This window comes from Myiozetetes cayanensis, unplaced genomic scaffold (genome assembly GCF_022539395.1).
Source record: "Myiozetetes cayanensis isolate MyiCay16 unplaced genomic scaffold, myiCay2020 scf5-8, whole genome shotgun sequence".
Taxonomy (NCBI): Eukaryota; Metazoa; Chordata; class Aves; order Passeriformes; family Tyrannidae; genus Myiozetetes; species Myiozetetes cayanensis.
In genome coordinates this window covers 30,294,990-30,318,418 of record NW_026087742.1, presented here as the reverse complement: position 1 = coordinate 30,318,418, position 23,429 = coordinate 30,294,990, and the positions used below count along the sequence as shown (strand labels likewise).

Genomic DNA, 23,429 nt, shown 5'->3' with positions numbered 1-23,429 from the left:
CAATAACAGCTTCTGTACCTTACACAACTGGAGTGGAACTAGGCCAAAAATCCAGGGCAGTTCAGTATAGGCAATGAAATGAAAAGAGTTTTCAGCAAAGCAGCCTCAGAAAAATGAGCTATTAGGAGAGCAGATATAGTAGAAAAATTATGTAAACAACATTTTCACTGAGGAATTACTATCATGAGTAAAGAAAATCAGGTTAACTGCTTGCAAGTAGTTTTAAAGAGAGTAACTTCCAAGGATGGGGCAAACTGAATAAACTGGTGCTAAGAATATAAAAAAAAAGTCTTTTTGACAATCATCATTTAGGTTAGATGTTAGAAGCTTGTCATGAAATAAAGTGGACTGGACTGAGGAATAAGCAGAAGAAGAGGCCTACTTGCCTGGGGCTGAAACTAGGTTGATCAAAACTTTTGCAGAGGTAGGTACAGAAGCTATCATGCATTGAAAGGAGGATAAATTTGGTGCCAGAGTTTTCCTTTCCCTATATTAACATCTTCAATTCCATACTCTGTGGGTTTATTTATAAGGCCACCGTAAGGGGAAAGGTAGTCGTGTATTTCTAGTGATTTTGTAGCAGAGTTCATAATTGAGTCATTATTCTGAGTGTGTATGGAGGTTTGGGGATTGCAGGGATGGATTTGGAAAAATGTTTATTTCTACGCACGAACAGAATTCACTTTCCCTTTGTTAACCTTCAGGGTCATGTACAGATGATTTATAAGCTTTCCTTATACTGCTTTTATAAATCCATCTAGTGCAAACTTTCTTTGGCAGCATGAGGTTATTTGAGACAAACTTGAGCATCATTCCAAGACCTTTTTCCTTACCGAGCTGCTTGTAACATTGGGGTTATTGTGCCTCACAGCTAAAATCACAGCTAAGGTGATTTGTAAACTTCCATTTCTAAGCCAGACCTTTCTACTGAATTGATGACTTGATTTGAAAGACAGATATACTCACAGCATATGTGGTACTCTTCTTGCATGATTAAAATAGAGTAGCAGGTATGCTACTACATTTAACAACACATTGCCCAACCCAGTGGGGTGGAGGTTTTGTAGAAGGGACTAAAAGGGTTGGATTTCATTGTTTGTATAAAACAGGACCAAAGAGAACAGAAGAATTATTGAGGGAAAGAACTAAGTACTTGCATAAGTCACCCTCAGCTCAGCAAAGCAGTTAGGACTGTGTTCAGTCCCAATGAAATCTGTAGGACTGTGCTGACATGGCCTAGTGCCAAGGACAGCCCCTTTCATAAGCTACATGGAGAGGCAGACCTTAAGAACAGCATAACCATCTGAAAAAACAGAATATGAAGAGGCACAGTGGATTTTCCAGCTCTTAACACCTTGAAGTCAAGACTAGTACCTATCTGCAGTGCTGTATGCTGTATTCATTTAGAAGGTTATCGGGCACTATGGAAGCAGTAGGTGAAAGTCTATGGATTGTCATACGTAGAAAGAAAAACTAGACTGTCTTTGAACCTTATGCTCCATCTTTCAGCTAAGTAGGTAGTTTTCACCTGCCCTTAGCAGTAATCTTAGAGATACACAGATTTCTGCATAAAACTCTTAATTTGCACAAAATAATAATGTTACGGAGATTTGTGTGTTGTGTTTATATTATCCTTTTTCATTCCACTTAGCCTATGTCTTCATAGACAGGCTGTGTAATTCAGTCTCTTTTGAGAGATTCCTACTCTGAACTTCATTATAGGAAGAAGTAATTATATGTTTGGGTTTGGTTTTTTTTTTGTTTACGTGTCTGCCCACTGCCAGTACATCTTGAGATAGGGCTGCTGCCATGCTATCTCAGATTTTTCAGTCTTGAAAAATGCTTCTTAAACTTACTTCACCCTTTCATGCAAGAAACCGTTTTATAGGATGCCTTCTCCCTCAGTATACACTATGTTTTTGTTAGATTCCCAAATATTAAAAAAAAAAAGTCTCTTAGAGAAAGGTGCAGAGATAAGCCCAGAGATAACTTGTACTGAGCAGCAAAAGAGACATTTTGAGTTCTCCATGGGAGAATTAAATCTCTTCCTTTTAGCATCTTAGTACTGTTGCACAAGCAAATACAAAAAGGTCTTTATAACCCAGTTCAGCTAAAAAATCCAAGGCAACGCTTAGTACAAGAAAGGTAATTAAGGAAACACTGACCCTAGTTTCTCCAGGGTCTGCTGTCACTGATCCTCTGTATCCCAGGCTTTTGGTGGGCTATCTCCCTTCACCTCTTAATGAGCCCTAGCTGGCAACTAACGAAGCCATTATGGGGCAGCTCTCTGAACCTCTTATTGTCTGAGTGTAGTGGGAAGAAGGAAGTGGCCTGTGCTGCAGTGTGAAACAGAACTCAATAGGTGATATAGTCTCACTCTTGACCTATTTAAACTGGACCAAGTATTTCTAGCCAATTAAGAGGCAACACACCAGATACCATAAGACATATTTGCTGACTGCAGTGAATGAATAGGTGAGTCATCTGTGCTGGGAGAATGTACCGTTTACCAGAGGGATCTCATTGATGCATCAGTACAATCCCAGGCCCATCAAAACAGTATTATGCTTGGATGCAAAATCATTATTGAAGGAATTAAGTTAGCTGGTGTTGTCTTTCACTCTCCTCAGATTTAAATCAGTGATTTTCACACTGTTCTCTGTTTGGTAATCGACATCTTGACATGTATGATATTCACTAGAAACATTGCAAAGTTGAATATACAAAGCAGCAGTAGAAATTATGTTCTCTGTGTAATAAGTACTGAATTTTTCTGGGCAGTTGACAGGGTTTGCAGATTGACCTGCATGCAGATAAGGATTCCTTCTGCATCACTCATTCATAATGACTCACTTTATACACGGTTGATATCCAGGCTCTACCACAGCCCCTTAAAAGTACACTGGAGAAGAGCAGTAGAAGGACTAGTACTTTGTATATGGTGGTCCTAAATTGTCAGGGAAGACATGAAATCCTGGGCTGCATGTTTAATGATGCCAGTTAGAAACTGAAAGCTGGGACTCAGTAAAGAGGTAGGAGGTTATGATGTTTTAACTTCACATTTTGAAAAGAGTGAGAGAGAATGCCTGACCAGAGACTGAGGCTGAGCTTGAATGATCATATCTCATGAAATCTAGTAGTTTCATAGCTCCTGTCATCGCTTCTGCAGCTAACATGGTTTTCTGAGGATATGGCATTTGACTTTATGACTGCCCTTTTTTCCCCATTGTGACAGGGAAGAAATGTTGCTTCTCAGTGACTTGTTGCCAAACTTTGTTATTAAGGTCTGTGATCACAAAGATATTTAGGCATTTAAAATTTACCTTAAGCAAATGCTTTACTACAGTGTTGCAGAGAACTTATCAACTTCTGAGACATCCCACTACCTAGAGCTGTCTATTGAAAAAGTACCTTAGTTTCGTAAATTTCTTCTGCAGCACTTAAACAGATGTCTCCTCAATCTGAGAATGCATTGAATGAACACTCTCACTTTCTGGGAGAGTATCCCACCTACCAGGTCAATGCAGATGCTACAAGCAGTTAGCTCATAGAAAACAGTGAAATGGCTGGGCTAATCCAGTTTAGGAAGGGCAACAGAGGGAAGGATCTGGAGCACAAGTCTGGAGGAGCAGCTGAGGGAGTTGGGGGTGTTCAGCCTAAAGAAAAGGAGGCTCAGGGTTGACCTAATTGCTCTCTATAACTACCTGAAAGGAGATTGTAGCTACGTGGAAGTTGCTCTCTTCTCCCAGGTAACAAGAGACAGGACAAGAGGAAATGGCCTCAATTTGTCTGGGAAAGATTTAGGTTGGAATTTAGGAAAATTTTCTTCACTGAAAGGGTTTGTCAAGTGTTGCAGGAGACTGCCCAGGGAAGAGGTGGAATCACCATCCCTGGAGAGATTTAAAGACATGTATATGTGGCACCTGGGGACATGGCTTACTGGTGGGCTTGGCAGTGCTGTATTAATGGTCTTAGAGGTCTTTTTCAACCTAAATGGGACTATGATTCTATGATTCTTTGATAGGGTTTTCATGCCCTGAGCCTTAATGCTAGGTGGGCATTACTCTGAAGCACAGAGTGCCTGTCACTTGGTACAGGAACAGCATTTCAGACCATTCATCTCCTCAGGGTTTCCAGCACTACAACACTCATCGTGGCCACACTTACTCTGGATAGAAATGTTATAAATCTCTTTAGTGCACAGGAAAAAATAAAGGTTTTCAATTCATGCCAGGCTCCATGCGGGTTTCCCTTCTGTACTGATTTGGTGGGATAGTTTTCCTCAAGAAGAGAAATCTCTGCAGAGGTCAGTTCAGATCTTAGTTAAGTTGAAATCCTTGAAAGGGAGCTTAATTGATTCCTCATTGATTCAGCTGCTTTCTTATTTGGCTATTTCATATTACTTTAGAGCAGTCTGGGTTCAGCTTTTGAGATATCCTTGATTCTGCCAAGTAACTGTAGAAGGCTCAGCAGGCGTCATGATCACAGATTCCTTAGGAGAGAGGCAATTACAGAACTGTGGCATTTAATGTAAACGGTAGAAAACTCCATCTTAGCCTGTGTGATTGGTTAAACACGGCTTTGGAAGGGCTTCAGAATGCCATGGAATGATCACAGTACTGGCAGATATGCCTAGATAAACCTGGCCTCCAAGCACAGTAGGAAAATAGTGTGGGTAGCCACAGGACCAGCAGAAGACTGGGCATTTGCCCACCAGTTGTAAAATAGTCCCCCATGACTTTACTGTTTCCAATAGGTTGAGAAGCTGAATTTAAAATAAAACTAATGTGGATATGTGTATCCGTGTCTCTAGTTGCAGGGAAGCCATATTCTTATAAATTACTGTACAGCACATTGAAATCAATGGAAAAGCTCCTGTTTATTTTGCAGGAGTATGGATCAATTTAAGGACATTTGCAAACAATGATTAGGTTTAAGTTTCTGTATCAGTCAATGGTAGTGATTGAATTTTTTAGGATCAATTTAGTTGTATAAATTAACAGTGGTGAAAGTCTTTCAGAGAGCACCCCACCACAAAGTTGTACAGTTCATGGAAACAGGTATTTTTCTCCATTCCAATTATTAGACAAAGAGATCATGAAGAATGAACTTTTAAAGAGTTAAGCTAAGGCAAGTATACATTTTGCTTTCAGTGTCTTCTTTTCATCAGGAGTTGTGCAGGAAACTATTGCACACACACACACATACAGGCACACAGAGACACAGTTCTCGTATATCCTACCAGACAATGTCATATCCCATTGGTCAAACAGCACCAGGGTTAACGCAACATGTGTGATATAATTTGATTTCCTTGGGCTTATTGGTGTCAACCTTTGAAAACAAAATGTGATGTTAAATTCATGTCATGCCCAAGGCCACCAAGATAAAAATTCATCCTTAGAAAATGCTCATATAATTCCTTCTTTAAAAAATCATTTTCTTTGGAGATAAAAATGTCTCTGTAAAAGATGAATATTACATCAGCTCTCATATGATACAGGCTTGTACCATACTACAGACTAGAGCCCTTTTTAATTCCTAAGTTGATGATTTGTCTTTTTCTTAGCTTTAAAGCATGTGAGGAAGAACAAGAGAAATAAACCTCAGGATGCAACACCAGAAATTGATAAACATCTGTATATTTTAGATCTTAGTCATGAAAAAGTTATTGGGCACAGCTATGTAATCAAAAACCACCTTGAATGATCTTTCTTAAGCTTGTGATTTGTTTGTCTCACTACCCTTGCAGAGTAGTGAGAATCATTAGTTTGGGGCAATTGAAATTTTGTTAGCACAGCTTCTTCAAAGCTAGTCTTCAGAAGATACCATCAAAATCTGTTCTAGTTCAATACTTAAAATGCAGACTCACCCCAAAAGCCTCATTTGGTCTTCTAATGGTTGTTAAAGGCCAGGAAATGTTTTGTATCAGCAGGAATTTTATCCTCAGCCTTGCAGAAGCATAACGTTTTGGTTTGTGAACTTGTGATCTTCCCCATTTTAGTTGTGTGGAGAGAAGTAACTTTACTCTCTAAGGGAATGAAGTATATGCTGCCCAGTGACAATATACAAGATTCACTGGCTCTGCCTGGCAGGTATCTGCGTTGTGGATTGTGAAGGAATTAGTGGATCCAGAGAATCAACAGTGTTAACAAGAACTGTCACTGTACAAAACATGAATTTTTTTATGTAGTTGGGATTGTAAAGATTTTAGCCTACCCATTGCCAAGATGAACTTATCCTTTCAAGTCTTCTAAGCTTTTTATTAAAAATGCAATAAAATACTAAAATTAGCTCAAACCTCTGAAATAAAAGTATTCAGGAAGGCTTTTATTTGAATACCCTTTTATTCCCTTTACTTTTTTTTATTAAAAATGTGTATGAGAAAACCCTGGTGTGGTAGAAAAAAAAAAGTAATAGTCAAAATGGGCTGTAGTTATTTTTGTGGGGAGTCCAATTCTTCAAAAGTCCAAATATCTTTGTGCTCAGCAGATGAAAGACATACTAAAGAGAGGGAGAAAACTCCCACTAAGATAGAAATACAATCTTTCAAGTATGGGTTCCTATTAAAATCTGATAGTTGAGAAATTGTTTTAGGATATTTCCCTAGCCAACTGAAGATCCGTCAAACTTCTGTCATTTCTAGGATGTCTTTAGGATCTTGCTTCTAACCACTTCTCTTTTTGCGGCAATCCACGCAGTCTTGATCAGATACAATGTCTAAGGGAAGGTTGAAGGACCTGAAGACTTGCATTCTCACTGTCATTTCAAACTTGGCCAAAACCAGTGGAAGCAATGATATCATCAGTCTGGTTCTGACCATTAGATCACAAAGCATTTGGTCTGATTAGGTCATGTCTCAGCTGAGAACAGTGTGTGTCTAGTGGTGTAACAAGCAGTCCCTGATTCTCACTGACCTTGGTCATTCTGTGATGAGTAAAGCTTCTCTCTCATATCAGCAGTAATCAGTGCAAATTTATGGACCCCCACAAAGGGCAGTGGGTAGGCTATTCCATGCCCTATTTGTTTTCTACAACAATTATGGCTAATTCCTAGCATGCCAATTTTAGTTCAGCATTCTCCCCTATCTCCAAATGTGACCTCAGCAGTCATACCATGAGCTCAAAAGTTCTTTTTGTTTGTATTAATTATGCTTTGTGTTGTGGACTTTTCTGACTGAAAACACTAGTGATGTAGTGGACTCAGCAGGGTTCATGTTAACATGGCTAGTTTGAAGAATTTCACAGCACCACAACAAGATGTTAAATTCTCTATTTAAAACAAGCTACTGTTAAAATACCATGTTTTGAGGATGACTAAACAATTACCACATTTACTTGTATCACTGAGAACTTATCACTTGTATCGCTGAGTCTCAGATAACCAAAATTTGGCTTTTTCTCTGACTTTACCTTTGAAAGGAGGAGGCCTAGAGTCCTTACACTTTCTAAACTTATATCATGGCAACATGGGGGCTGGTCATAGGTTAGTCCCTTTTCTACAATGGAATGTCTTTAATGAAGTTACTGCTTTTTAAAAAAATACTAAGTCACTTCTTTGACACAGTAAGTGTAATACAACTGTCACTGAGCACAAAACTACTGTCCTGCAAGCATGATGTGAAATGGCTCTTCAGATTCTTTTGGAGATAAAACCAGTTGATCGAGCCAGCTGAGAACCTGAAATGTTATAGTCACCGCATGGAATAGGTCATGCTCATGAAACCATAGGAATCAGCATGTATTTCTGCAGGCTTAGAACTGGTCTATGGCAGTAATACATCTTTTGAACTGAAGATAAATGTCATTCAGTACATTTAGCCAATCACTCTGTAACCAACTCACAAAAGACTGTGTAGACATCCTCATTGTGAGTCTAGACCTCTGCTTCTGACTATTCCCACTTTTAACCAGAATACTGCTGCAGTGTCAGCAGAGTGGATATTTGTGGGCAGTCAGTCTCTGTCTGTGATCTATCTTTATAATGCTGGATCAAGACTGTCATCTCATACCTCACCCATTTGGCTCAGCAAGGATTGTCATAGGTTCCATGTCATGGCTTCTCCGCTGCCATTCAGTCAACTCCATGCTGTTGTTGTTGGAGAGCTCCTGTGACTTATTTCCTTACACTCTAGCCCATCTGGAGCTCATCATGATCAGAGTTTCTTCAAAGATTTATTGGATGTTTTCAACTTCATCAAATCACGTTTGAGACACTGAAATAGGTTGTCCAGAGAAGCTGTGGATGCCCCATCCCTGAAAGTGTTCAATGTCAGGCAGGATGGGGTTTGGAGCAGCTTGGTCTAGTGGAAGGTGTCCCTGCCCATGGCAGGGAGAGTGGAACTAGATGGTCTTTAAGGTCCCTTCCAACCCAAACCATTCTATGATTCTATGTTTCATACTAAGTTAGAATGTCTAAGGTTAAACAATAAGAAAAATAATCTTGGGGTGGGTAAAACAGAATAACATCAAAACTAAGGAGGAAAAAAACAATGTAAATCTGCTAATTGTCATATATTGTATCAGTGTCTACTGAAGACTGGAAATCATGATTTAATGAGCTTTCTGAAGTGGAGGCATTGGAATTAGTATAGCCTTTCTGCCCTCTTCCAAGTTGCAAGATGTTCATACTCTTAAAAATATCATCACAATTTGCACTAATGAGCACCTTTCTAATGATCTTGAGAGATGAAAGTTCGAAAGTGCTTTGGAGAGAGCTCTGCTGCTTTTCCACAAAAGTGATCCTTTCAGATCAGTGTTGAGGCATATGGGCAGCACAGCAGACACAAACCTTTTGGAACAGCTGCTGCTGCATCCTATTTGTGTGGATAGATAGACGTCTAACTTCTGGATATGTCAACCCTGCAAGTTTCATACGTGCTCTGTGTCTCCTTTTGAAGAAGATGAGTAACCTTAAAATTTCTAAGTTCTTTGATGAAATCCTGTCTGAAGAAAAAATAAACAATATTGAGACTGTCTGAGCTCTGAATAAGGGAATCCCAAGCAAATCTAGCTTGTGATCACTTCAGCACTCACATTTGTAAATGCTCTGTTGAATTGATTTTAGAAAAAAAAAACTGTACAGAATTGTAAAAGAAATTATTTCTTTCTAATAACAGTAAGCATGAGTAAAAGGCTTTTCTGCTGTTGAATTATCTCTTCCTTGTGGACACAGAGAGGAAATTAAAATTAGTCCAGAGGAAAAGCCTTGTTAGGATTAGGAATTCTAACATTAGGAATTGTTTCTTCTTCAGGAAGCTTTACTTCACATTCCAGAAATTATAGAGATTCAATTAATTATCAAAGAGACAAATATAATCCTGCACTTTGGCGTATTTATTTTTATTCAGCAAATCTTAGCTCCAAGACTGAAGCATAACAATACCTGGCATTTCATGTCCTGCTATTCAACAGCAAGAGATAGTTTAAAATAAAGTTCATAATAATAAATAAATGGAAGATTGACACAAGTACAAAAGTAAATCACATCAGTAGAGGAGATGCTTTAAATACAGTGTGATGGTCATTCCCTAATATTTAAGGAAAGGATGAAAGTAGAATATAAATACTGTAGAAACTGGAAGTTGATAAAAGGCACCAGACCAGTTTACTGGAATTTCATCCCACAGTTACAACTTTTCAGACAGGACCTGGAAGACCTTTATGCAAATATGAAGCAAGCTGAAATTGCACTTAGAAGTGAGATTTTTTTTTTTTTTAAAGATATCCCAACTGTACCAGTGTACATTGTGCACCTGGACAGATAGGTAAGAGGTGTGTTCCATTAGCACAGGGCTTGCTAATGACTGCTCCTGTTCTTACTGTTACTATTTCTAGCAAGAATTCCCAAGAGTCCTATTGGGCTCGGTGCTGTGAGCTTACAGAGTTTGAGGCTCAGTCTTGGAGGACAGACATACAGTAGTATATTACTAAACCAAACCCATTCATTACTCATTATAGAGATGGAAGGTGTGTTCTAGGGCAGTTATTGGCATATCTCTCAGCACCTGGTGAGGAGGTACTTTGTGGATGCTTCATCTCCAAGTTTGGCAGCTCAGAGCAGCCCAGGTTCCTGATCTGAATATCTAGAGAGAGATGATACCTAGAATGGGATTTGCAGAAGCCTTTCAGTTAAGCACAAAGCCGTCTATGCAAGCAAAGAACTAAATACCAGGAGAAGAATGGGGTAAAAAACTGAAGAGGGGTTATCTTTTGTTTAGTTGAGGGCCAGAGATGGATGCTTTCTTTTATTAGGGATCTTCACCAACCCTTCCCTAAAGTTTTCCCTTCTGCACATGTATCGAAGACCTGACAAGAATCAGCATTCAGGCCAACTCAGGTGTCCTGGTTAGGGTCACTCTTTAACATAGAATATGGTAGCACTCTCCAGTGCAAGCACTCCAGGATGCTCCTAAGGGCTTTGTGTTCAGGAGGTGAAAATCCAGGTGTCTAAAGTCACATTTCAAACCCATTGCCAAAGGTCAGTGTGCTTCCTGATGAGGGATGATAGCAAAGCTGATGGATTAATTTTCAGTCTCTGGAGAGCATCATTTAATCTTGATCTCCTCATCCATGGAAAGAAAATAAATAGCTGTTACCTTTCAGATATATTCAGTTTGCTGAGCTGTATAAAATGCATCTAGACCCTTGAGTGAAGTGGAGAGTCATCTCAGTACCAGAAGTTTAATTACACTCAAAAAAGCACAGGTTTTACATTTATTGACATAAATAATAATTACTATTTCTACATTAGTAATATTTACATAATTGATGTATGTTTTAGAAAGAGATAAGTAAATTATTTGTATAAAGGCATAAATTATGCAGACTTTGCTTTTAGGACTCTATCTCTGAAAGTAAAAACACACCCAAAAAAAACCCTAAAAACATTAATGACGTGGACACAACTTGCACAACCATTCCCTGGTCACTACTGAACTGGATAGTTTTTGGAGGATTTCATGCTACATCCTTCTGGGAAGGACAGAAAATCCAGACCTCTCCTTTCAGGTTTTCCCTTGCTCCCTAGTTTGATCCTTTCCTTGTTACATTGGTAAAAAGAATGGTTTTAAAAGCTAATGTGGTTTATGTCTTCTTCAGTAACAGCAAAAGAGTTCATGTCACTACAGAGTTATGAAATCACAGGAATGGGAGTTTCATAACACTGCAAAATGTGTTTCGTTATGAAGAATGTGTTTAGTACTTCACTGTTATCTAAATCATGCTGATCATGCACCTTCTGGGTCTTTTTCATCCATATCTTTATATTTGTTGCTTTTCTTGATATTCCCCATAACTTGCTTTCTAAAGCAAGTTGTGAAACCAAGGCTTAGCTCCTTACCAAACTCAGCCTTTTAGCTCCGTGCAGTGCTTCTCCTCTGTGCTACTTTTCTGGAAAAATCCGTCTGAGCCTGGAAATGGCCTCAAATGAGCCAACTCAAAATGGGAAAATCCCAGTTAAGACAGATTTTTAATTATTAAATTTTCTATTAATATATGAAGGTCAGTGGAATTGACCCAGTTTTCAGGAAGCTCTGAGCAGTTTCACCTGATCTTATATTTTAGCACTAAATCCATATTTATTAAAGGATTTAGCAGGCAGGTCAGAAGCAGCTAAGTCTCTGATTCTGCATCACATGAATGCTAAAGAAAACTTTTCATCTGCATTGCTCTTCTCTAAGCTGGAAAGCTTTAGACTGTTGTCAAGCCAGTTTGGGGATTTGTGGGGGAATAGGGGTAAACACGTAAAAATGGATTTGCTATAAATGAAGCACAAATTAACATCATTATCCCTCTCCCAACCCCATTCTTTAATGTAATGTGAAAATAATATGAAATTCTGGATGATGCCATTTCCTGTGTTGAAAGCTCCTATGTCTGTTCCATCATTTAAAAAGGGCCATGAACAAAGCACTACACTAGTGGTTAGTGTTTGATAGGTTTCTTTCCCACTTTTCTTCTGAAATATCAAAGGCAACAGAGCAGACTTTTTATTCTTAATGGGACAGATTTGGGTCAGTTTCTAGCAGGATATGCAAAAGAAAAAAGTATCAGGTACAGGTTTTTTATTTGTATGAGTAATTGCTTCAGTATTCTTACTTGTGAAGTGCTGTTAATGGACTGTGACCTCATTACACCTGGCAAAGTGCAAACGCAGAACAAAAGGATAATCTTGGCCTCAGATAGTTGATATTCTTAAGCTTTAAGTGAACAACAAAAGAGACATGCTGATGGAGATAGAATAAAATTACAGTACAATTTTCGTCAACACACTGTGGAGAAGTTAGGGCACGTCAGCAGCTGCTCTCAAGATTTTGGGTAGGATTCAAGATAGATTAGAATTTTTAAGAGAGCCTTGAGTAATTCTGAGGCAGCCTTTACAGACCAGAGGGAAATTTCTCTCCCAATCATGAGGAGATAATGAGAAAAAGAAAAAAAAGAAAAGCCATTTGACTAAAAACTAGCCAGCAGGCAGTTGAGTCTGGGCTCACAGAATCATGGAATCATAGAATCACATAATGGTTTGAGTTGGAAGGGACCTTGAAGTCACCTAGGTCAAAACCCCCCTGCCATGGGCAGGGACACGTTCCACTACACCAGGTTGCTCAAAGCCCCCATCATGGCTGGTTCCTGGTGGGAATGAGCAGTGATGAAATAGATCAGTCCTGAAACTGAAGATAAATCATTTCTGTTTTGATTATTTGCATGAGAAATAATCAGAATCCTGTTGGAAATGGCATTATCCTTTTCAAAGAATAATGTTTATGATCACCTAAGACCCCTGGACAAACCACCCAAAACTCAGTAGAGCCTTTAGCACAGTCTGCTCCAGAAGTTCTCAATGAAAGAGATTTCAGGTGAATCATCCTCTGGAACTACCTGTCTTTCCTCCTTGACCCACTGAAGGCAACTAGGCTCAATTCAGTTCTTTGAGTAGGACTGCCATAACACGAGGCAAGATTCAGAGAATGCAGGACACCACTCCTAGACCGTAACATGGTAAAGCCCTAGATGGTAGCATTGAAATGAACTTGATTCCTTAGATAAAACTCTGCATCCATGAATCAATTAACATCCATCAGTGCCCTCTGGTAAGCACAAGCGTCAGGGAGCAAAATACATTAAGCCTCATATTTGCTCTTAGAATTGGGCACCAGATTTACTCAGAGGATCCCCTTCCTTCATGGGACTACAGACAGCTTTGAGAGCTGCTTTGCAAGATGAAGTGAAACACAGTGCACCTCTAGGAAAGGATAAGGATTGGCTAAGCTGTTCATACAAACAGTGAAAGAGATTAAAGATGAAAGGAAATATTTAGTCACCTTTTGGGAACAGCTGGTGTGAAAATATTTAACAGTCAGGTCTTTTATGCACAGACAGTGTTCTAACTAAGCTTAAATAGGCAGGAGCAATATGGTGCAGCTGGCCAGTCTGTAAATGCTGTATTAGGAGAATTAAAAGCTTTCCTTCTCATTTGCTCACACAGCTCAGATGGTAGCTAATCATGTCTTCTAATTTTAAAAACAGAATTGGGAAATGTATCCAAAAATGCAGCTTGTAATAAGAACAGAGGTGACAAGTTCTGTCCCTGGGACTGAATGACAAAGAAACAATTCACCTGCCCTTTTCTGTAAAACAGCCTTAGCTGTCTTATTCTGCCCAAAAAGACATGTATTTAAGTGGAAGCTTAATCTGAAATCCATTTTGATAATATCTTTGAATGCCACCAGAAAAGTAAAAGCTACTCTGACTGTTTAATCACCCATTAGAAACCTGTGAGCATTTAAGAGAGCTGTGTTATAAAGGGCCAGGGTGTACAGCAAGGATGAGTGTTGTAAGGCTATTTAAATTGTATGGTACCCATCTATCTTTAAACTGGCAGCTAAATGGAAGCTTTAGATTTGGGAGTTCCTGGCTCCTGGTTCCCTGTCAGAAATAATTAAACTACATTTTAGGGAGGCTGTCGTAAGTAGTTTGCTTCACAAGTGTTTTTCACAGCTGAGAGTCTTTATTGCAGCTCTTGGGGCCTGGGAATTCAAACCACCTTATATATCCATAGTATATGAATTATACATACGTAACCTGGAGCCTGCACTCTCTTATGTGCATGGGTGGTGGTTTGGGTGGGGTCTCAGCTGGGTAGGAGATGAAACCCAAAATGCTCCCAGCATTCCTGTTCTGGGTTTGCCTAAAATCTGTTTTACATCAGCAGTGCATATCCCTGGCCCGCATGTGCAAGACTGTTCCTTGGCAGCATGTTGTCTGAGAGATATTTCAGTCAAGATGTAAATGTCCCAAGGGGGTTTCCATCCCTTTTCACAGGAATGACTACACAGAGATTCTGCTTTTCAGGAAGTGATTTTTTTCTCTCTTCACCATTTTTGAATGCACTCCATTATTCTTCAAATTACTCCAAGAAGGCTTCTGACTGTCACTCCAAATAGTTTCCTTTTATCTCTGTTTTTTTTTCTTTCACCACCAATCTGTGGATATCTGACCTGCTAGGAGCTGCATTTCCATCTTACCCGCAGGACACAGTACTGCATATCAGGGCATCAAGGAGGTCTTGTGCCTGTCTCAGAGTTCACATATACCTGTGGATCCATCACTTTACTTCTTTATGCCTTGTTTACTTTATCTACAAGGTGCTGCCCCTGGGTCAGGGAAACCCTTGGTAATCATACACGCTAATGAAGGGAAGGATGAAGGGATTGAGAGCAACCCTGAGGCTTGGGGGTGTGGCTGGGTGAAAAGCTGGACATGAGCTGACAGTATGTGCTCATAGCCCAGAAAGACAAACATGTCCTGGGCTGCATCAGAAGCAGTGTGGCCAGCAGGTCGAGGGAAGGGGATTCTCCCCCTCTGCTCTTATGAGACCTCACCTGTAGTGCTGCATCCAGCTCTAGGACGCCCAACATAAGAAGGATGTAGACCTGTTGGAGCGAATCTGGAGGAGACCACAAAGATAATCAGAGGGCTGAGGTACCTCTACTATGGAGACAGGCTGGGAGAGTTGGGGTTGTTCTTCATGGAGAATGCAAGGCTCTGGGGAGACCTTTCTGTGGCCTTTTTAGTACTTTAAGGTGGCTTATAAGAAAGGTGGGGACAGACTTTTCATAGAACTGGCAGTGATAAGACAAGATAATTGTTTAAACTAAAAGAGGGTAGATTTACATTAGATATAAGGAGGAATGGTTTTACAAAGAGGGTGGTGAAATACTGTCACAGGTTGCTCAGAGAGGTGATGGATGCCCCATCCCTGGAAACATTCAAGGTCAGGTTGGATGGAGCTCTGAGCAACCTGGTCTAGTGGAAATAGAGGATCTTTAAAGGTCCCTTCCAACACAAACTGTTCCATGATCCTATAAAATAACATTCTAACACCCATCTCAGCCATACTCATTAACATTCTCAAACCAAAGATAAACTATTAATTAAATAATAGCAAAGTTCTTAAGATGTTCACATGGACTTTGGAGTAACAAGATACCAAGTCCTCCAAGGTGCCCATTTGCCTGTCCATCATTGGAGATACTTGTCTTTTGGAATTTCAGAGGTTGACAGTCAGCAGCAGAGGAGGTTATTCACAGTGCACATTGCTGGGCTCGAGGGTATCAGTGGTATCCCCATTTCAGAGATGGGACCCTGCAGGTCAAAGGTAGGGAACAGGATATAATGAAGGTGTGAAGTGGCCAAGCTGGCATCCTCTGGATTGCTTGGTAAAGAGGAAGCAAGAAAAATTACATGTTCTTTGATACTCTGAGATCAAAGTTCAACACTTATGAATAAAAAATATAACACAATAACCAAAGAAGGGATTACAGCCCAAGATTAGAGTAGCCCTATGGTGAAAGAGTGCTGGGAAGCACTAGAGGCTACAACAATATTTTTTGGAGTTTGGGTTTAAATGCCAGTACTCTTAGAGTTTCTTAAGGTATTTCTTCACAGCTTGCTGAAATTTTAACAGCATAAATGTACCTTTGGATTTTTAATCTGCTGTTTCCTTTATCCTCCCCCAGACTTTGTTCATCAGGTCAGTCAAGGGGAGAATTTTTTTTTTTCTGTGCAAGTTTAGTGCTATATTAACCAGCTTGCAGGTCCTATGTGTTCATGTACCATCCTGACCAACCCACACTCAGTGGCAGTGCTGTCTGGCAGTTGAGGAAAAGATTAGAAAACACACATGTCTGGGCTCCAGCCCTTTAGCAGGTCAATAATTGCCCATTCCTTATGTTCCTAACGGGTACTGTAGTATGATATTACCTCCCTCACATCTAGGAGCTGTGAAAATCTGTGTCTTGATGCCAGATGCAAAGTATAAAGTTCTGACAGCAACTCAAGAGTCCTTCCTCAATCCTGCCTTTAGTGTTTGATAGTGTAATTTCTACTTGCTTCAAGTAAAACTTACATTAGATTCTGTTATATCCCAGCAGCAAGTGGCATGTGCGCATCCTGTATTTAAGTACCCCAGATACCCCAATACTTTTTCCAGATCGACTCTAAGTGATACAGATAAGTTCCTGAGTGCCTTAAGGCCCTTTGAACTCCAAAGTTCTTTCACTGCAGACTTAAATATACAGGACTAAATGTTTGAGAGTGTTTGGAGAAATCCAAGACACTGCAGCAAAAGGAATTCAACTGAAAACTGTTCAGCCACCCTGAGCTGTATAGGAAGTAGGAGCTACTATTTTCATGTCACATTTGGAAAATCAGGTGTTTTCCAGACATGCAAAGTATTACTATTATTATTACTGTCATATTTACAGCTGTCCAAAGAACTCTCTGAACCTTGGAGACTGGAGGCCGTTTCAGTGTAGGGGGCTGAAGACATTGCAGCTCTCTGCTAGGGTGCAAAACTTTCCTCCTGGAGCTGACTGGGATGTTCCAGCCCTGTATCAGGAGCATATCAAAAGTCCCTGAACAGCCCAAGTGTCTTGTAAATGGTTGTATTAATTAGAAGAAGACTAAAGGCAACCTAAGTAGGACTGAATTTCAGTCAGGTGTGATGTTAATGCAAGCTGAGTAGCTTTGAATATTTTATGTGCAGCCAGTGACACAGAGTAAATGTCTTGTATAATACCAGCCACCTCACCACCACGTGTCTGGAGGTCTGAATCTTCACTTAATATGCTCAGAGACACAAAGAGAGGCACTGGAGATGGGCTGGTGTGTGAGATACTCATTCTGAGGGTGCACAGCTCAGGGAACACAGAGAAAATGTGCTCTGCAGAGTACCATGGCACCCCTTTGTGCATCCAGCCCAGTCCTGCTCAGCATTTCTTCTGTTCACATCTTCTCTACGTGGCCCCAAGAGGAACTGTTTCCCCACCCTGTGAATTCTATAAAATGGCTCAGTTAAGCAGAAGGCTTGAGGCCAAAACATTTGGGAATTTAGAAGTACCGGGCAGAAACCAGAGAGAAGGAGGAAGACCTGATAGGCTGAATTACTGTGAATTGCATCTCTTACAACTGAGGAGAGTATGGTCAGGGTTTATTAGAGATTGAAAATAGCAGTCAAGTGATGAGTCTGGAGAAGAAATAAATTGATTTGATTTCATCTGCAATACAACACTGCATCAGTATTTGGTTTTTTTTTTTTCCCTTGAAATCAGTCCTATAGAGTAATGGTGATAATGGACACTTTAACGCCTGACTTGTGAGTACCTGTTCTCCACCAAGTCTCTTTTTCTCCAGGCAAATACAGTGTAGATGAAAACACAGAGTCTCCCAAATTCATGCCAAGGCTATGCCAGGTTTTAGACAAAAGTCTAGTGCTGGGCAAAAATATTATGCATGTCCTTATGCCTGCTAGGGCTCACAGAGGGTGGTAAGGCCAGCACTGCTGAAAAGGCAAGGTCCTTTTTGGAGGTAAGTACCAAAATATCCAGCTATGACTGTGCTTCCATTAACTCTGATAAACTTGGGAACAAGCACCATCCTGTCAACTCCAGTGCATCTGGCTTACCAAAAAGGCATGGTGGTACCTCTGAATGCCTGGGAGGGGATTTTTAATGGAGTGGTAAGAGAATAGGGACATAGCAGATATGCAGACTCAGGAGAAATAGAAATACTCTATATTCATTTTAAAGAGAGACGATGGATTTTAATTAATCCCATCCCAGAACTGTGGGTTAACAAGCCATAGACAGACTTTGCCAGCACTTAACTTTAGCATCAGTAGTTTATCAGCACATTGATTCCACACTTATCCAAATTTTAATTAAATGTGACTTTTGTTCTGCTTATTGGAAGAACCTTCCCCTTTGGATTTGGGGATCACAAAAGCTCAAGGAGTGCAAGAGAATTAGAAAGCAAATAGGAGGATCAATCACAGCAGACCCCTGCAATCCATGTCCATCTCTTTTTTGTAATATACTTATTAGTTTCTTATTGTCAGGAAGGATTAGTGTTATGAGCTCTAGGAATTCCTTTCATTGCCCCATAAGGCGAGGTAGTGAAGTGTGTCTGCTTTTCTTAACAATAACAGTCTGGATTTTCCCCCTCTCCCTTCTCTCCACCCATATCCCCTCCTCTCTCTTCTTTCCTCTCCCACAGAGATTTGTGCAGCGGACTGCGGAGGACACGGCATTTGTGTCGGAGGCACCTGCCGCTGTGAGGAGGGATGGATGGGCACGGCCTGTGATCAGCGAGCGTGTCACCCACGCTGCAATGAGCATGGGACATGCCGGGATGGCAAGTGTGAATGCAGCCCAGGCTGGAACGGAGAGCACTGCACTATTGGTAGGGAGAAAGAAAAAACGACTCCTTTTAAAAGAATAATTGATGATCAGGGAGGAGAAAAGGCGCATGCTTAATTGAATATGTGTGACTTAGTGTAGCATGAGCACCTTTGTTCTTGGATTTCAAGTTCTGACATCATACATTTTCATGTGGGAACAAGGCAAAATGTCCTTTCATTTGTTGATGACATAGCTCTCTATATATTTTTTATTATCAGACATGATGTACACCTATGTGGTGTTTGAGAAGCCTTTAAATGTCAGCTAGAAGCTTTTAAAAACACCCCACTTTATCTCTCTCTTGAGAGGTCTTTCTGTGGCCTCCAAGGCTCCTCTCTACTATGGTGAAAGCATTTTTAGAAACATGCATCTGATTTTAAGTTTTCTTTCCTTTTATTTGCTCCATTATTTGCGCTGTCACTTTGCTTGCCAGTATAAAAGAGGAAACTGCAGTCAGATGATTTCTGGCTGGTATTTAACTCTGTCTTGCTTATCCCTTTTCTGCTGTGCTACCTTTCTAACCATTTCACTTGCCTCTCGCTTTGGCTCTGTATTCCTCATGTACCTGGCATTATTCATGAGCTCTCAGTGTCATGTCTATTATTATTATTAATAATAAGATGCCACCAATATGCCTAAATCATGCAAAGAAGTTCAGTTCTCACATTAAGCAATTTGCAGCATCATTAATGAACTGCCTCGGCTTCACCTTTCTCCTTCATCTCACTTAAATACTTAATGCATTTTCCCTTCTTCCTTTTTTCTGACTGTCATGCACTCAGCCACTTCAGTCCCCATTCTGTATTCATGCTATAAAATCAGTAACATTAAACTCCCCAGATACCTTTCATTACACATTAATGGAAAACTAAATTAATGAATCCAGTTCTGTTCTCAATAATGCCTGTGTGGACCTGAAAAAATTCAGTTGAATTTAGAAGAATTGTTCCAGAGTGAGAATTCTCCTCCAGTCATTTTATTTTAATCAGCTTCTTTTAAAGACAAGAAAATTTACCTCTGTGTTGCTTTCGTTATGCCATGATAGCTGAAAGTCACACTACATCAAGACTAACCACTAGCAATACCTGGGCAAATGTCATCATAGTTATTGTGTGGATTATCAGCTTAGTTGTATGTAGACATCACTTACTTTGTTTGAACACCAGGTGCATTTGCACACGCAAAGACAGACAGGAAATTAAGCCTGATCACAATATTTTAACTTCAGCATTAGGGTAATTGTACAAACCATATCTGTGGCTCAATTCTACTTATCATTTATTTATGCTAATGTCACTCTATCACATTATGGTCTCCACATGTATACCCCTGATGAAAATATCTAGCTTTTAAAACTTCCTCTGTCTCATTAGACATTATATTCTGCATTCTTTTCTATGTCCCTAGCAGCGTTTGTTTCTTTTCATGAGAAAGGGATTAAAAAAAACCCTTTCTTAAATTATTTTAAAATTACAAGAAAGCAGTCCTATGTTAATTGAAATCCCAGGTTTCTATAATATTATTTTATAGCCTTTTATTCAAGCACGTTGATTTGCAAAGTAACACATGACTCATGAAAGGGTTTTAAAAGAAAAAAAAAGTTCAGCAAAAGGCCCCAAATTTAGGGGATAATTTTATATGAAAGTTATTTATGCAGAAAAAAAAAAAGCCTGATTCATACCCTCAGTGCCATTTTATTAGTTCTGCTGCAAAACCAAAATGCCATTAATTCGGTATATGATATTTCTCCACACAGCTGATATGCTCAGACTGTTTTCCAACAACAAGCTTTTGTCTTTCATGGTAATTAAATTTATTTGTGGTATTCCTCACTCTAGGTATAAAGAATCCATGTTATCATGGGAAAGGCCAGCACTGCAATGCAGTCGGCATTGAGATTTTACTGGTGCACGCTATTACTTTGTGTGCTACTACCTTCCTATTGCAGCACTGCCTTGGTTTGGAAATCATTCTTTGATACTTAGAGTGCTGGAGCAATTCTGTTTCTTTTCACTTTCCCCCCTCCTCATCATTTGTACATAGTCTCCTGCCTCTGAAGCTGTAAACACTATTTCCTCCAGAATATTTCATTGATGAATGTGTAGAATGTAAAGGAGATTTGGCAAAGTCATAAATATCCAAGAAAATTGAATAGCTTTAGCAGAAGTAATAAGCTAGTTATATTGGCACAGATGAAAGGACATTGACTTGGAATTACATTAAGTATGTGGAAAGCATTCCCCTTGTCCTTGTGTATTTTCCCTGCATGGCAACTTGTTCTGTTGATAGTAATTCCGTATACGTCTATGTCATGGCCCGGTTTGCTTTAGCACTGACAAGCATAAAACCCCATTGCTGAAGTGATGCTTTACCAATATTGCCATGTGTGCAGGTAACATGGTAGAAATGGATGATACAAATAAGGGACACTTCTTCCATTTCTTGTCAAGCATGTATGAGAGTAAGAACTCCTTCTCTTTTGTAGGTCATAGGAGGCTTGCTCTTATGGTGTACAAGGAACTCTGATCCCAGTGAATTAATTTTATTTGCTCCTACAAAGAGTCATGTCACCAAATGTACTGGCTTGATTGCTCACATTCAGAGATTTCATTAGAGGAACCCCAGTTAACTCCCAACTAGGAAATTGAAGCAGAAGCTTGCATTCATCATCCCAATTCAGCGAATTTAGTGCAGGAGAGTAGAGCACAAAGTTGATTATCTAACTGCAGGAATCCTGAAACCCAGTAGACGGGTTTGGTTGATTTCTTTAAAGGAACAAAACACACCATGACAACAGCCTCAATGCCAGACTCCTGTGATGGGCTCCCCAGCCAATTCCAAATTCATCCACAGTTGGAAACATTTCAGGAATTCAAGTTTCTTCTATTCTGGCCCAAACCACATCCAAGGAGCATGGTGGGTTTTAGGAGCATTGAGTTTAAAGGTGAAATAAACCCTCTTACTGTGGGCTCTGAAAGGCCAAATTACAGCTCAGCTCTGTGGTAGGCTGCTCTAGGGGTTTGAGTCACAGGAAGCAGCACAGAAAATTTCCTGGGTTTAATAAAGCATCATAGAATCACAGAATGGTTGGGCCTGGAAGGGACCTTGAAGATCATCTAGTTTCAACAGTCCTGCCATAGACAGGGAACCTTCCACTAGGCCAGATTGCTCAGATGGGGCATCCACAGTTTCTGTGGGCAACCTGTGCCAATTCCTCACCACCCTTATAGTAAAAAATTTCTTCCTAATGCCCAATCTGAACCTACCCTACTTCAGCCTAAGGCCATTCCCCCTTGTCCTATGACTACACACCCTTTTGAAAAGTCCCTTTCCAGCCTTCTTGTAAGGCCCCTTTAGAACTCCAGAAATTTCTCAGGACAGTAAGAGCCTGGCCCCAATTTTGATAGAGTTGAGGACATAGCATAGCTAGTGCCCCAGGTGCTGTGCATCCCACCTTGGAGATGTAAAGGGAGAATTCACTCTGCCTATATGGATTGCACTGAGGTAGTCTCCAATATGTGAATCTCTTTGTATCACATTTTACTCCTAACAACCCTTAATTTTATGATTCGTATAGGTTTATTTAGAAAAATTATGGCAGAGAGGGTTTTCCTGTGCGGTGGAGTTGGGATGTTCACCATTCTTGAACAGCCTGGACACAAGAACAAAGCCATCCCTGTAAGTTCAGTTGCTGCAGCTGGATACCTCAAGGTCTCTCTCCAAACACTCAGCAGCCTACCAGCAGGATTTCAAAGCACCTCAGTGCCTAATTCCCATTGATCTCCACAAAAGCTACATGCTTAACTCCTTTAGAAAATCTGGTCCTGGCACGCATGGGTGATGTATGCAATAACAGTGCCCAGACAGACAGGCAGACAGCCTGTCCCACACAGGCTTCTGCTTATGGCACCGTCGGCCTGGGTTTTGTTTTACTTAGCGAAACTCCAATTTTTGAGAAATCTGCCCCTTTAAAGTTTGCCTTTCATCATCCTTCTTGCATAAATAATCACACATGTTCTGAATAGCTGGGGTTGTAATCAGTGCCTCTCCCTTTCAGCTGGAGCAGCTGGAATCCAGACAAGGCACAGGTGGATCCTGGTCTCTTTTTCTCAGCTTTCTAACACAGCATTTGTACCATTTGAATAAAGCGACTCAGTCCATGCATGACCCAAGATAAAAATGAGCTCACCAGTGTCTGGGGAAAGTTCTTGCTACCATGTATATATGGTGCTTAGGTGCTTTAGTGGCGGACCTGGCAGTGTTAGGTGAATGGTTGCACTCAATGATCTTAGAGGTCTTTTCCAACCTTAATGATTCTGTGATTCTACCCTCAGCCCAACTGAGCAGAAAGGCAGTGCTCAGGCATACGCACAGCAGAAGTTGAGCCTGTGTTCGACCCTCTGGCACCCACCCTGCTTTTACTCTGGTTGAGATGAGTACCTTTGGGCAGGAGAATACCATGATTATAGCAGTCAGTGAAAAATGTGTGCTTGCTGCTTTGTTCTGACATGATCTTGCATCAAACTGAAGGTAATCTGTCCTGAATTAGTTTGGCAGCATATTTGGCAGTAAATATTAAGCCCAGATGAACTTTAAAGACAGTCTGTTGCATAAACTTCTTGTGCTATTCAGCAATGGATGTCTACTTTATCCTCTCCTTCACACTTGTGTAATCTCAGTTGAACTCCCG

The 23,429-nt window shown here is 40.2% G+C and overlaps 1 protein-coding gene across 14 annotated transcripts in view; it reads left to right on the top strand.

The window, feature by feature from the left end:
- The window catches only part of TENM4 (teneurin transmembrane protein 4), a 1,544,468-nt gene that overhangs the window by 1,398,750 nt on the left and 122,289 nt on the right, over nucleotides 1–23,429 (top strand). For 13 of the 14 annotated variants that reach the window (XM_050333746.1, XM_050333747.1, XM_050333753.1 and 10 more), the window contains one exon: nucleotides 18,555–18,740. The exons of the other annotated variant lie outside the window; for it this stretch is intronic. In XM_050333746.1, the coding sequence (XP_050189703.1) occupies nucleotides 18,555–18,740 (186 nt within the window). The remainder of the gene's footprint in view (nucleotides 1–18,554; nucleotides 18,741–23,429) is intronic. 14 annotated transcript variants of the gene reach the window in all.